This window comes from Gadus morhua, chromosome 10, assembly GCF_902167405.1.
Source record: "Gadus morhua chromosome 10, gadMor3.0, whole genome shotgun sequence".
In the NCBI taxonomy this organism is placed as follows: Eukaryota; Metazoa; Chordata; class Actinopteri; order Gadiformes; family Gadidae; genus Gadus; species Gadus morhua.
This window is the reverse complement of record NC_044057.1, coordinates 8892448-8908654: the sequence shown is the minus strand read 5'-3', so window position 1 is coordinate 8908654 and position 16207 is coordinate 8892448. Positions and strand designations below refer to the sequence as shown.

The following is a 16207-nucleotide window of genomic DNA, read 5'->3' as shown; positions in this document are numbered from 1 at the left end:
AGTAAAATAAAATAAAATAAGAGGAAAGTTTAATATCTTCCACTTATTCAATATGTAAATTGTGTGTGCGTGTGCGTGTGTGTGTCAATTTACGCAACCCCGAGTTGCCCCACGAGGACTTGGCAGCAAATGAAGTACAAAAATATAGTTTAAACAGGTAAACTAATGTTTAATTGAAATCAAATCAATTGTGCTGTTTTGCCTGCTCTACCTAATTTAACAGCTATGTTCAACATGTATTATATATTTGTATATTTAAGCAGTAAATGTAAGTAGTACATTTCCCAGCCACCCCAACACTGCCAATATTTAATAGGATTTAGATATATTAGAAGGCTACACCTAGGCAAAATGCATTATAAATATATATGTGTCTTCAAAATAGCGCTTACTGAATATTAGGGTAACATTTTCCTCCATGTTAGCAAATCGAAAAAATGCAGAGGCCCGGCAGACTGGAGGGGGTCCACCACCTGCAGCCCTCACAGAGGCTGAGGAGATGGCCCTCAGCCAACAGAGTATGCGTCCTGTGGCTGAGGGCATCCCTGGGGGGAGCTCCTCTGATCCCTCCCACCCCCCAGGATAGAAGTGCCTTTACAGTATAAGAGGTTGGTTATTCAAAATAATTAAATATGTACACGCAACCCAGCGCGTTGCAAATTAGATGGGGCAATATTCTGGCTCAAGTAATAATTGCACTGTCTAATCATCTTCTTCCAGTTACTGATGGCGTCATCGCCCTACTTGAACCAGATGCCCTCACCAACCTCCATGCAATTGTAACAATTCAAAAGATGCAAAAGGATGCTTTGGAGATCCAAATTTTGGAACATAAGTTATAGGTGGGTGAGGTGCAAACTGGGATAGGCTACTCTTCCCTGCTCTAAAAACATACCCAATATAAATGACTTTTTTATTTGTGCTTTCAGGAAATAAAAAAATCCTCATAATAATTAGATTGTCTTTATTAGAACACGGGCTGTGGTGAGACAAGTTATTTTGTTGAACAGTTTACTCAAAGGGTTTTACTTCAGTGAACAATGCAGACGATTATGCTGAGCATGTGCATGTAGAGAAGAACAGCATCTGGTTAAAAGCAGTACCAGGGTCTTTTCTGCGTTGCATTCTTAAAATGAGTTTCTTGACTTGCAGCAGTTATAGGTCCGTGGTTAGTCAGCTACTCTGATCATGGGAAAGCCACAACGTTGAAGTGACTGTAGTACAGAGCAGGTGGGATGCACGGGGCGGATCATTCTCAGGAAATACCTATCCAACCGGGGTCTTAATAATCGTTCCTCACGGAGATTCCTTCTGAGGATCGCAGCCTCTACGTCCACAGGCTCTCGTAGAAAAGGACATGCCATTTCTAACACTTCCTTCTGTCGGAGAGCTGCCTTCAGCCTTACAGAGAACAAACTCAGAGTAGGTCTAACCACCTCCCGAGCAGGTTAGGTCCACGGCGTATGTTGCCGCAGCAACTAACTCTCGGTTGCGCTGAACCTGCTACCTGAAACGGAAAACCCAGAGTTTCCACTAACTCAGAGCGAACAAACTCGGGGTTGCCTCAAAACCAGCTACCTGAAACAGGGCTCAGGAGATTAAATACGATAGCGTCGGATAGCGTCATCTTTGCTAGCCAGCAACGTTATTGATGAATGAGAGGCGTGATCCTTTTCTCGTAAACGAGATCCTTATGTCGTAAATATGATATCTTATCTCGTAATTACGAGATCTTTATCTCATAATTACGAGATCCGTATCTCGTAATTACGAGATCTTTTCTCGTAATTACAAGATCCTTATCTCGTAATTACGAGATATTATCTCGTAATTAAGAGATCCTGAGTGTGCTAACGGCTACATTAGCTGTGAAACTTTTTTTTATTTGGTGAATGCTCAGCGCCACCGTACCTTTCACTTTCACCAAACGAAAATGTTATAACTTTGTCACATAGCTAGAAGTATTAGTTTGGATTTTTATGAATGCTTTTATCCATATGCTTATTGTTGTATTGTTGACAATGACCTGTATTTCCTATGAGACCCACCAAGGTGAATGCCGTTTCAGTATTATGGGGACGCGTGGTGGTTTATCTCCAATATGGAGTTTTTTCCACTTCGATCGGTGGTGTTGATGATTTGTTATACTTTGACTATGTTTTCGGTGTGGTAAATGGTGTTTATTACTTACAATTTTATTGTATGGTCATCTGAAATGACCAAGGAGGGATTGTTACGTATTTTAAGAACATAAGCTGCCTCCACATAGCCTCTAGGAAGCAGATTCAAACACACAAGCTGCATTACCCTCACATAGCCACTAGGAAGCAGGATCGAACACTTAAAGGCATATTGTACGGGATCAAGTAATATGCACTTTTTAATATGTTGTTGAAATTGGTTTTTACATCCTGACAGCAATAAATAACTTATGGGCAATGAAAAAGAAGCGAAAAAAAAACGAATTTTGTATCTGCTATAAAAATGCTGTTAAAATGCTTACCAATCGGAGACACTGTGCCCGGATCTAAAGAACCGATCACAAGCCTGCGCGTTCTCTCCCCTCTGTGTACGAGCCTGAGCCGGCCCGAGCGCGTTCACGGAGGGCAAAGAAAGCGTTGTTGTCATAGTAGTTCATGACAGTGGACTAGTAGACCTAGTGAGCCTACAACGTTTACACAATGGAAGAGAAACAACTGAAGTTACCACTGCCACCGTTACTTGCCCCGGTTCATCCTTTTAAAAAGGCAAGAAAAAGAAAGACAGAAACTGAAAAGGCAGCAACAAAAAAGAAGTTGGAGACTGCTCGAGGAAAAACGAGAATAGATATTGGATTAGGTTTTCAGCGATGGCGACAGCTGAGGGAGTTCAATGGCCTGAAAAGTGACGCAATGGTTGCCGTTGAAGTAAGCCGTAAGCAGCAGCAGCGCTCGTGCACGGCTCTGTGTCGAGGGGTGGGGGCAGGGAGTCCTGAAGGGTGGGGGAGGAGTTAAACGGAACTCCGAAGAGAAGCTAATTTCAAATCATGCTAGCTCTCTCACATCGTACAGTATAGCTTTAAGCTGCAATAACTACTTTAGCCACAGATAGCAGCACCTTTAGACAGGGGCGGAGCCATTACGTCACCCGGCTACGCCCACTGCATAGGCCACGCCCACTTGACGTCCTCTAGCGGGTGATTCGAAGTGAAGAGGCCAGAGATCTTAGGTACACCCGCAGAGAGACATGGGCTTTTGCCCGTGGCTCGAAGTAGCTCCCGTTATTTCTCTCACACGTGTTCAACACGCTTCCTCTCCTTTTGCTCCATAGTTACCATACCGAAATACTTTAACAAATAAAGTAAGTGTTAAAAGCTATCCTGGATTGGAACCCTTTCTTGGAAGAACTCTGCAATAGGTCCAGGTTTAAAATCCAGAAGTTCTTGTTTAAGAGTGCAACGTTTAGGATTTGCCCATCGGTCAAATGCCTCGAAATAGGCTGCTGCATATTAGCAGAACGTTATAGGGCTCACTGAAAGAAGTCCCTTTCAATGTTACTTCATACTTTTGATTCTTTGGTGTGTCTAAAGGGGCTGGGTCTATTTTCTAAATGTAGGCCTACACAGAACAGATTGAAGTAGTTTCATTATAGTGGTCTACTTTGGTATACAAGCATGAAATTTAGCAAAGATACTCTCTAAGGGCCACTATTTTGGAAAAAGCCGTTGGCTACTCAAAAGTTCAATATGGTGGCCATTTTTCAAGATGGCCGCCATTGCTATTCAATGCTTATTATATAAATTATTCAAACAGTAATCCAAGCACAATATTTGATACAAATACTATCTAAAGGACATGTTAATGGAAAAAGATGCTTGTCCCGGTAAAATTCAAGATGGCTGCATTTTTAAGATGGCCACCGTTCCTGTCGAATATTAATTATTCAAATTGTTCAAACCGTGATTCAAGCATACAATTAGGCAGAAATACTCTTCAAGGAACACTCTTTTGGAAAAAGGTATGTGCCACTCAAAATTTCAGGATGGCAACCATTTTCAAGATGGCCACCATTCCGTCAAATAGTCATATGTCTGCTTTGTCTGCCTCCCAGTGGCGTTTTCTCCCGGAGGCCAAGGGAAGCCAGGCTTCCCTGTTTTTTTAGGCTGTAGTTGTCATCCAATAAAAACATTTATATTAACAGTTTCGTTAATTATTTTGTGCTGTGTTGCTGTCATTTCTTCCCCATTTTCTCCTCTCATTGACCATTTCACAATGCGCGATACGGCGCCCCTGTTATAAACTGAAGACGCGGCGAAACACGACACTGAATACTGTGAGGAAGCCAGCCCCAGCTGGCATCCCTTGGTGAAAAAGAAAGAAAGAATTGACCAATCAGGTGAGGCTACTGTCATGACACTGCCCTCCTCTGATTGGTCGGGAGGGTGTCAGGAGGGTGCCAAGGGAAGCCACTCGGCCCTTGGCTTCACACCAATCAAATCAAAGCATCATTATCAACGTCACCGAAAAAACAATAACAAAACAAATAGTGCGAAATTAGCATGTTTGAATTGTTCTCATTTTTGAGTAGCCTACTTAGCAAGTGCAGTTATGGAGGGTAGAGATTTAGATTGTTTACTTAAAAATAATTTTACCAAACTACCACAACAGCAGCGAATCAAAATAAAATCCGATGGCAGGCCAACACCGAAGCTGAAACTGCACGGGGAGAAAAAGCAAGGCTTCTTTGGAGTGCCTAGCTTGCAGCAGCAAACTTCAGCGACTATTTGGCTGGCCGTGTCTTCTTTTTGACAAGGATTCGTGCTCCCTTAACAATCCCTGGGTCACTACAGGATTCGTGGACCTTGCCAACTTGTCCCGGGCAATCGAGAGGCACGGTAAATCAAAAAGCCACATAGACTGCACTGTGAAACTGGCACTGTTTGGACGTGTCAGGATTGATGACATTAGCGACTTGTGCATTTCGGTCGGGGAGGGGTTGCATTATGATCAAATGTGTAATTTAATGAGATGTTTAGGAGGACTGTGTGGTTGTTTGTGTGTGTGTGTGTGTGTGTGTGTGTGTGTGTGTGTGTGTGTGTGTGTGTGTGTGTGTGTGTGTGTGTGTGTGAGTGTGAGAGAGCGAGAAAGCGAGAGAGAGAGAGAGCGTGTGTCGTGTCGGTCAGATTACAGGCGTGTGTAAGTCCTGGTAAATGACCAGGCGCTCAAATAGCTCTTGTAGTTGCATTAAATACATCCAAGCTGCAACGTACTATTTTCTCTTAAGGTTTGGCCTCACTTGGCTTCCTCAAAAAAAATCCCCACGCCACGCCACTGCTGCCTCCTCTCCTTTGACCTGTCCGGCCTAGTTAAACTTGCCAGGGATATAAAATAATTTACATAAAATCATTATAAAATCATTTATATAAAATCATTTACATTTAATTATATATTTGTTCATATTCTTGCCCATGGTTCTTATTGAACTCAATACTGAATAATTTGCTTCCTCCTTCCTATTAGCACACCTAACCGAGACATGTATGCAGACTTCCAGGTCAGAGGCCAAATAGTCTCGCAAAGCCAGACCAAACTACAGCAAGTAGAATGGTCCGGAACCACGCTATTTAGAGCCGTCTATCCGGGGGGAAACTGGGCTGGCCTGTTGTTATTTCTTTAAACCAATCACAATCGTCTAGGGCGGGGCTAACCCCGGGGAGCAGCAGCAGTGTCCATCAGTAATAGTGCAAGAACATCTTTCTTCCTCAGCAAATGCTGTATGCAAATCTTTTGAAGTTCTTTAAAATTTTCGACTGAAAGAGCCAAACATGCTATTTTTACAGCGCCGTCAAAGTCCTCTTCAAAACTCGCCATACTGCCTAGTTTCCGAGTTTGAGGGGGAGCACAATATGGGAAAGCCAGCAACAGGAAGAGGAGGAGTAGCGGTGGAATCCGACGCTAGCGCTATAGACGGCGACGCTGTTCATTTCCGCTCAGCCAGACTGAGAGGCCGAATAGTAAATGGAATATTTGGTTTTCTTCCTGTGCTGCCGCACTTTTCCCTAACCAGCAACACAATTTGAACAATAATCAAATATGAGGAGAATATATTGATAAATGGTCCTAAATTATGAAAAAACGGATACCATGTTGCACATTTATGCCGTTGTAGATAGGAAGTCCTAATACACCCCTCTCTTTGAGGAAGTGAAGTAGAAGTAAGTGCCACCCTGTTCCGCTTATTTAAATCATACACTGGGGGCTGACAGCGGCCATTAGAGAACTGAGGGGGAATCTGAGACGATGGAAAGTTATTATTTTCCAGTTGTCCATTACATGATTTGCACTGGAAGCATCGATGAAAACAATAGCTTGTGTGTGTGTGTGTGTGTTCTCAAGAGAGAGGGATGGATGGGGCGGATTCAAACAAGGAGAGGGAGAAAGCTAATTAAATTAGCCCAATGGAGTCTGTTTCTCTCATCATCGACATAAAGCATAGTTGGTTAAACACTTTGTGGACAATCCCTATCATGGTGGACCGACTGCAATCTCTTCTCAAACTGAAGTGAGGCTGACAGGTCGACGGCGGCCATATCTGAGTAGGCCTAGAAGTAAGCTTATCGGCCTTATAGGCCACATTTTATTTCCTCATTCACAATTTAGCTCCAGAGGAAAGTTGATGGTTTGTCACCGTTTGTTGAAGAGAGTCTTTGATCATTCGCTCTTTTAGCGGTTATTTTTTTTCCCAGACTTTCTCTTCAGTGCTCGTATCCAGGCGGGCAGGGAGGGGGGCGGGAGTGGGGCCTGGGTGGGGGGGGGGGGGCGGGGGGGGCGGAGCCCCATCCCCCTCTTTGGCCCCTCCCCCTGGCTCCTCCTCTGTTTCAGAGTCCTCCGGGGGTGAGTCCAAGTCCGAGTCCGAACCCATGCTGATGTCAAACACCACGGGCGCTATAGCAACCACCTCTTCAGAGAACCGCACCCGGCGCCCCACCTCCATCCGCCGCTGAGAAGAGAAGGAGAACATGGTATCACAAACACATTTTAATAAAGGTATGCTATACCTTCTATAACTACGGCCATCTTGTTTCATAAAGTCCCGGACCCCTCAATCTGTTATGAGCCTCAGTTCAGGTCGGTCTTAATATTGTGGCAATGTGCAGTTAAAGTGATAACAAAGGTTATCAAGTCCATCTTTGTCCATATTTAGCGCCATAACGGTGCTAAACATTAGCCGACCACAAACTTCAGCCTACACCCGTAACATTAGAAGGCTGGATTAATAAACGCTTTACACATCATCGTAGGATGTGTAAAGCCAGTTGTCCTTCATAACTATAACAATGCATGTGGTTTCTATGTGATATAAACCCGGAACAGGTAGACTACTAAACGACAGAACATACCAGAGGTACATAGGAGGAGCAGAACCATATCAGTGTTCTGAACACTGCTGACAAACTGCGTTGGAATAAAACACGTCCAGAATTCGTTTGTCCGTTGATAGGAAGAATGCTTCGTGTGTTTGCTTATGAAAAGGATATTTGTAATGAACTAATAATTTAAAACAAAGTAATAGACAATATCGAATGACAAAAAAGTCTGTCGGACTCTCAGGTGATGTCAATCAAACTGCTCATATGACTGCCAAACAGAGCACCATTGTACGTTCACATCAGAAGCGAATTGCGCTGCAAAGTCGCTTTGGTTGCTCATAAATCATCACTGCGAATATTTCTGTTCGCTTTTGTCGCTCAAGTCGCTCATGACGTACAATTCAATTTTGCAGACGCATTTAAAGGAGCCGTATGCTTTTAGTACAGACAGCCATATCAAAGAGTGAACTCCCATACACTTTGGTCATATTGCGGAGACGGTTTTGCTTGTTGGATAAAGTCCTTCGACAGTAAGTAGGACAGTGATTCCCCTCCAATATATATATATATATATATTAAAAAACTCCTAAATTGTAATTACAACGAGAACAAAAAAACTTTGCGTGCTGTAGTAGGCTAGTTAAAGGTTGGGTATGGAATTCTCTTTTTTGGCAATTTATGCAAAATTACTTGAAATCCTTATAACCCACTTACAGCCACTGAGTTAGAACAAGTACTGACATGAAAATTAAACAAGTCAATCATCTGTGGAACGGGCAGGGCTCGAAAAACTCCAGCCAATGATTTCCAGAACCACCGAGTGGCATTGGACAGTAAGTACGTCAATCAAACGGTCGTACTGCATTCCCCCCCCTCCGCCCTCGCTCCCCGCGCGTGACCCCTTCGTGCACGTACTCAAAGCTCGTGACCCAGAGCAAGCTTCTGTTTGTTGTTATCCTGCGGTAGCTACTGGAGGTAGCTAACTAGCTGATGGCTCGCTCTCGCGCATTTTTGTTCGCGCTCGTGCATGATTGCGCGTCCATGTACTTGGAATGGGTGGAGTCAGAGTCAGCGTAGGAGGAGAGGGGGTAAGACCAGTTGAGTTGTGTGTTTTCAAAATCTGCTGGTATTTCGCAAATCCCATACCCAACCCTTAAATATGTTTCACTGATCTGCATTTGCAAATCGTCTAGGGCGGGGCTAACCCCGGGGAGCAGCAGCAGTGTCCATCAGTAATAGTGCAAGAACATCTTTCTTCCTCAGCAAATGCTGTATGCAAATCTTTTGAAGTTCTTTAAAATTTTCGACTGAAAGAGCCAAACATGCTATTTTTACAGCGCCGTCAAAGTCCTCTTCAAAACTCGCCATACTGCCTAGTTTCCGAGTTTGAGGGGGAGCACAATATGGGAAAGCCAGCAACAGGAAGAGGAGGAGTAGCGGTGGAATCCGACGCTAGCGCTATAGACGGCGACGCTGTTCATTTCCGCTCAGCCAGACTGAGAGGCCGAATAGTAAATGGAATATTTGGTTTTCTTCCTGTGCTGCCGCACTTTTCCCTAACCAGCAACACAATTTGAACAATAATCAAATATGTAGTAGGCTAGTTAAAGGTTGGGTATGGAATTCTCTTTTTTGGCAATTTATGCAAAATTACTTGAAATCCTTATAACCCACTTACAGCCACTGAGTTAGAACAAGTACTGACATGAAAATTAAACAAGTCAATCATCTGTGGAACGGGCAGGGCTCGAAAAACTCCAGCCAATGATTTCCAGAACCACCGAGTGGCATTGGACAGTAAGTACGTCAATCAAACGGTCGTACTGCATTCCCCCCCCTCCGCCCTCGCTCCCCGCGCGTGACCCCTTCGTGCACGTACTCAAAGCTCGTGACCCAGAGCAAGCTTCTGTTTGTTGTTATCCTGCGGTAGCTACTGGAGGTAGCTAACTAGCTAATGGCTCGCTCTCGCGCATTTTTGTTCGCGCTCGTGCATGATTGCGCGTCCATGTACTTGGAATGGGTGGAGTCAGAGTCAGCGTAGGAGGAGAGGGGGTAGGACCAGTTGAGTTGTGTGTTTTCAAAATCTGCTGGTATTTCGCAAATCCCATACCGAACCCTTAAATATGTTTCACTGATCTGCATTTGCAAATCATGGTCTGCACTCATTCGTCAAACAAATTGACATTGGCGCACATGGCTAATTTGCATACGCGAACAGGACTGGCTGGCTCCGAAAGGCAAATAATGGAACATATTTATCCATCTATCTAGGCCTATCTATCTATCTATCTAGGCCTATCTATCTATCTATCTAGGCCTATCTATCTATCTATCTATCTATCTATCTATCTATCTATCTATCTATCTATCTATCTATCTATCTATCTATCTACGCGTGTCTAGTTTTAATGTGATGTATTTTGTGTCTGTCCAGTCAGACTTGTCTCCCTTATTCTGTGTGGTCTGGTAGGCTACTGTCCTGTGTGAGCCGAATCACCTAAATGAATTCCTGACGAATTGTGTCGTTTGTTATTAATAGAGACTTGACTAGGCTATCTATCTATCTAGACTATTTAATTAAAAATGATTCACCTCAGGCGGGGTTAGGCGGGCCGGGAATAGAGGGATAAAAGACAGGAGATGAATCCCTTGTCATTTATCCCTCGTCTTGTCGATTGGTTTGTGTATGTGACGATTTCAAAAACGTATTTTGTTTAAAGCATGACTACACGCGATTGTTTGGTTAGATTGGTGGTAAGGAGAGCAAATGAAAATGATTCCTGCTTAAATACGAACGTTCTAGATCGCAAATATTTCTTTGCTTATCATCACTTTGTATCAAAATCACTATGAATGTGTCACTCATTAACTATTGAACACAAAACAGAAAACACAGCTGTCATTATCACTGTCACTGACAGTGCTACGATATATTGCGATATATTGCGATATATTGTTTCACTTCTTATGACAAATGTACTCATTGTAAGTCGCTTTGGATAAATGCGTCTGCTAAATGGTCATCCGTCAGCTGTCTATCCTCTATTAAACTGCATTGAATTGACACGTTTGTTCCGTGCATTATTCATAGGGAATAATGCACTACGGTCCTCTATGTTGTTGCACTACGGTCCTCTATGTTGTTGCACATAGCGGAACAGGAAGTTAATGACTCTATTTGGATGTAAACCTACCAGCACTTTTAGCTGCTCGTGACATGTTTGATTATTGTCCTTTCACTGCTATCGTTCATTAAAGCAAGTGGACAAATGGAAGGTTGTTCTTATTTATAATCAAACATCTGGATAAAGCGAAGCAGACATCTCCGACGTCGCGAAAGAATGCAATCAAACGAGTGAGTGGACCGCGAGTGTATTTGAAAGTAACGGAGCCCGGGAACCTGGATATATGAGCGCATCAACGAAAATACAAAACTGTGAGACCAAGGATGAATGTGCCTTTGCCCTATCGAGGAGTGTGACTATTTGGCTACACATGCAGAAGCAGCAGTGGTGGTGGCCATGCTGAACATACACGCGACCACACTAGCTGCAGCCCCCAGGGAACCGCTCACAAATGCCAAAATGGAGAAACTCAGGCGCCCGTCCATAGCGTTGGCTGGAACAGCAGAGACCTGGTCACACTTCCTAACCCGCTGGGGTGAGTACAAGAGGGGCACTTAACTAATTGGATCAGCTGTTGTCACACAACTGCTAGAGTGCTGTGAGGAGGATCTGAGAAAATACCTCACCCGTGCTGCAGGCAAAAGCCTAGTGGACAGTGATGAAAAGGACGTTCCCTCTGCCATGAGGGCACTCGCTGTCCGTGCAGAAAACTCAATGGTACCTCGACAGGCCCTATCTAACATGCGAAAGGGACACAAAGAGCCCATCCGATCACTTCATGCTCTCTTAAAAGGGCAGGCAGGCACGTGTAAATACGAAATTACATGCACTAAGGAGGGGTGTGACCAAGTCAACGACTTCACAGAGAAAATATTGCGCGATGTGATCGCCCGCGGCATAGCAGACCAAGAAATACAGCTCGATCTGCTTGGCGAAAAGAATCAGGATATGTCACTAAAGGACATGAGCGCTCAGCGTCACGCCTGCTTAACCCTCAGAGCACGGACACTATCAGCAGCTCATATCGACGGGGGAAGCAGCAGGACGTCTGCGCCAGAGGGGGCGCCAGAGCGGAGAAATCCAATGTCAAGGCCGAGGGGACGTGCATCTACTGCGGCGAGGCAGGCCACGGCAAAACACCTCAGTGGCGCGCCAGGCGCGCCGAGTGCCCCGCGTACGGCAAGACGTGCCGGAAATGCAACCATCAGAACCACCTCGACAAGGTCTGCCTGGGTGGCCGATCATCTAGGCCCGCACCGGAGGAGACTGATGGGGTGTGCGACGAACAGCAGACAACCGCCTTCGGCGAGCTGTGCACACTCACCAGCACCGCCGACATGGTACGCACACTGCCCCTCGCCCACCACCTGTATGATGACATGTGTGACAAGTGGATGAAGCGCCCGTCCAACTCACAGCATTACATCCACCTCACACTCACCATTGAAAACAAGGATTACAAAGCACTGTGCCTCGACCTCCGGAAAAGCACCCGCACTGTGACCCTGCCTGCCATGGCTGACACGGGGTGCCAGAGCTGCCAGATCGGCGTCAAGGTCGCCCAACAGATGGGCCTGAGCGCGGACGACCTCATTCCCGTATCCATGACCATGAAGGCCGTGAATAATGAAGGCATACGGATTCTCGGGGCCACCGTCGTCAGGTTCGCTTGTAACAGCAGCGACGCCCGAAGATTGGAGACGCGCCAGATCGCGTACGTGACTGACACCTTAGACCGTATATTCCTGTCTCGTGCAGCCTGTGTGGACCTGGGCATGATCTCAGACAGGTTCCCAACACTCGGGGAGGTCAACCTCGCGACCTCGGACACTTGTGACTGCCCGCGGCGTGCGGAACCTCCAACCAGGCCAACCACGCTCCCCATGCCGGCCACGGAGGCTAACAGGGAAGCTCTACGGAGACACTTACTTGGACTATACGCTCAGAGCACATTCAATACATGTCCCCACCAGCCCTTGCCGAGGATGTCTGGTCCACCATTTCGTCTCATGCTCGATGAGAATGCAACGCCAGTCGCCTGCCACACCCCAATCCCAGTCGCCATACCCTGGCAAGGTGAGGTGAAAGCGGGCCTTGACCAGGACGTTCGTCCCATGTGCCCATTGGCACGCCAGTGACGTGGTGTCACCGCATGGTGATCTACGAAAAGAAGAACGGCAAGCCACGACACACCGTTGATTTCCAAGCACTGAACAAGCATGCGCTCCGTGAGACCCACCACACGTAATCTCCCTTCCACCAGGCGAGACAGGTGCCCAGTGGGAAACGCAAGACTGTATTCGATGCCTGGAATGGCTACCACAGCGTCCCACTGCATGAAGATAACCGCCACAAGACGACGTTCATCACCCCATGGGGGCGCTACCGGTACCTTTCAGCGCCACAAGGTGATGACCACTCTATTTGCTTTTGCTTTTGTTATTACAGTATACATTCCCACTATGTACTTCTCCGTTCTAATTCACTATTCTGTCTGTTCTAGCGTGTTGCGGTTGCTGGACTGGATGCCTGGACTCTCCTCAAGGATTACCGGCCAGATCCCATTCACCATTTTATTATGATGTGCATGTATATTTACCTGTATGTCGATTGTGGCACCCATTGCACTCCTGACCATCCCTGGAAGAAGGGATCCCCTACTATGCGTTACTTCTCAAGATTTCTTCCTTGCTGATTTCAAGGGAGTTTTTTTCTTGCCCGTGTGGGGGCTTGGGTAAAGGGGGGTGTCATGAATTTGGCCTGTTAAGCCCTTTGAGACTGTAATGGTGATTAAGGGCTATACAAAAAAAATTGAATTGAAATTGAATTTAATTGAACCAAGTGGCCTACGCCTTCAGTATGGCCGAAAGCATGCAACCGTTGCGGAAACTCCCACTGCATGGGGTACGCTTCTAGTGGTCTCCGGAATTGGAGAAAGTTTTCCGCGAATCAAAGGAGGAGATCGTCCAGGAGATCGAGCGCGGCGTCCGCATCTTGGACAAGTCCAAGCAAACATGCCTCGCCACGGACTGGTCAAAAGAGGGCGTCGGCTTCTGGCTGTTCCAGAAGCACTGTCAGTGCACGCTGCGCTGATGGATGGAAGGTGACCCTGGTTGGCAGCAGGTTCACACACGCGGCCGAGTCCAGACACGCGCCTGTAGAGGGCAAGGCGCTCGCAGTCGCTGACGCCTTGGACAAAGCGCGCTACTTCGTGTTAGGCTGCAGGGACCTGATTGTGGCAGTCGACCACAAGCCATTACTCAAACTCCTTGGCGACAGAGCACTCGACGACATACCCAACCCCCGTCTCAGGAACCTCAAGGAGAAGACCCTGCCCTATCGTTTCCGCATCATACATGTCTCCGGAATGAAGAACAGGGCTGCAGATGCAGGCCGGTCGGCACACAGTGTCCGTCGCCCATGGATCTTCCAGACGACAATGCCGCCATGGTGGCCCACCTCTCACCCAGCGCACACGCTGATGTGCTGTCTCTCATACGGTGGGCAGGGCCGGTGGCCGATGATGTTGAGGAGGGCGACCTGTAGGGATGGGAATCGAGAACCGGTTCTTGTTCAGAACCGGTGCCGAGTCAACCGATTCCTTGGAATCATTAGCAAGCCTGCTTAACGATTCCGCTTACCGGCTCCGGTCGCGGCAAATGCGTCATGGCGTCACACACACGCTGCTTTGTTTTGGTTTAGAACGCAGCAAACATGGCGCCGCCGAGTAAGAGGCGCTCTAAAGCTTGGTTTTATTTCACGCGAATAGACAATATTGCCACTTGTAACAATTGTAACGTTTCCATTTCATCAAAGGGGGGAACTACCTCCAATATGCTGAAACATTTGGCTACACAGCATGCAATTCATTTGCAGGAATGTCGCGTGTTTGATACACTACTACTAACTAGCGACGCAAATGAATCAAGCAGCACAATAATTGTTAATTTGCCAAAGTTGTTAGTTGTGTTCTTATCTTTACAGACTTCTGAAGACGAGACTTATTTATTTTGTTTAGGTCAGTTGAATAGTTGACTAGAATGCAAATGAGCACTGTTAGTATTCCAAAAGGGCAAAGCTCCTACTTGACTGTTTTCAGTCTGTGTTTTTAGTTTTATGGCCCATAATGATGGCATTTGGGCTTAAGAAGCCAAAGATATATTTTTTTGTCTAGACCAATTGGTGTGAAAATGTAAAATTTCCTAATACTACACGCACTTCTGATGAGATATTAAAGAGGTTTAATACAAACAAACACATTTGTTCTTATTTTCTCACCCAATGAGAATCGATAAGAGAATCGATAAGGAATCGGACCGATAAGCAGAATCGGAATCGGAAATTGTGAAATTCTTATAAATTCCCATCCCTAGCGACCTGGCCTGGTGCGCGTCAGGGAGGCCATGAGCAGCAGCGACGATATGCGCATGTTGGAGGAGATGGCAGCAGACCGCTTCACCGAGTGAAGGGCTGGGATGCCGGTGGCGATTCTAGGCTTCCATCAGTACCGCGAGGACATCACATCAGCTGATGGGGTGGTCCTGTACATGGATAGGGTAGTCATACCACCCTCACTCGGTGGTGCTGAGCGCCCTGCACGCTGCCCACCAAGGCGTCTCCATGATGACCGCCCGCGCGGAATCGTCTGTGTTCTGGCCAGGAATGCCGGCTGACATCTGCGCCACTCGGAATAACTGTGAACACTGCCACCGGATGGCACCCTCTCAGCCCGCGGCGCCGCCGACCCCGCCTGTCATGGCCATCTACCCCTTCCAGGCTGTGAGTTCGGACTTTTTCATGCACAGGGGTATACACTATCTTGTGATAGTTGACCGCTACTCGAATTGGCCAATCATCTCAAGGTCGACGGGTGGCGCCGCAGACCTCATATGCCACCTACGCCGTGCCTTTGCCACGTACGGGACTCCGGAAGAGCTTGCATCGGACAGGGGGCCAGAGTTCACCTCCGCCGAGACGGGGTCATCCCTATGTTCACCAGGTTCTATGTTCCCCGGGTCCTATGCTCCCCGCTCGGTGAACATAGGACCCTTTTTTTTAAAAAAGGTCCTATGTTCCCCGTTTATCAATCTTTAAAAATCTTTAAACTTTGACGCGACATTCGCGTGATGACAGCCAATCTGCGTTCAACAGCGTGGCCACTGAGTGACATGTGTAACGTAACAGCCAATCAGCGTTCAACCGGCCAACTCAGTGCAGTGCAGTCCGGGGTGAACTGCAGCATGGAGGAGAAAGTGATTATTGCCGTTTGCGACTCCCGGAGCTCTTTATATAATAGTATATAATATAATATAATTGTATGATAATATCACGGCCAAAAGCTCTGCGCGCCTCCGGATGGCCGTAGCGCGGGGAGCTCTCGTAGGGATTGGGCTTCTCGGGGTTTGTTTACCGGCGTATGAATAGACCGTCAGGTTCTCCGACGTCTCTCCCTCTTCCACAAAAGGTCTCATACAAAGAGGGGAACATAGGACCCGGGGAACATAGGACCCGGGGAACATAGACACGCTCCCGCCGAGACCAGGTCTTTCCTTTGCAGATGGGGCGTACACCACCGCCTCTCATCGGTGGCCTTCCCCCACAGCAACTGCCGCGCAGAGATCGGGGTGAAGACAATGAAGCGGCTCATCACTGACAATACAGGCCCGAAGGGCGAACTCGACACCGACGCTTTGCAGAGGGCGATACTCCAATACCGTAATACACCGGACCCTGA

The 16207-nt window shown here is 46.7% G+C and overlaps 1 protein-coding gene across 1 annotated transcript in view; it reads right to left on the bottom strand.

Moving 5' to 3' along the window:
• Nucleotides 1-5381: 5381 nt before the first annotated feature.
• The window catches only part of LOC115551909 (uncharacterized), a 31906-nt gene continuing 21080 nt past the window's right edge, over nucleotides 5382-16207 (bottom strand). Inside the window, exon 6 of the mRNA XM_030367518.1 lies at nucleotides 5382-6978. Coding sequence (XP_030223378.1) covers nucleotides 6709-6978 — 270 coding nt within the window. The 3' untranslated portion in view covers nucleotides 5382-6708. The remainder of the gene's footprint in view (nucleotides 6979-16207) is intronic.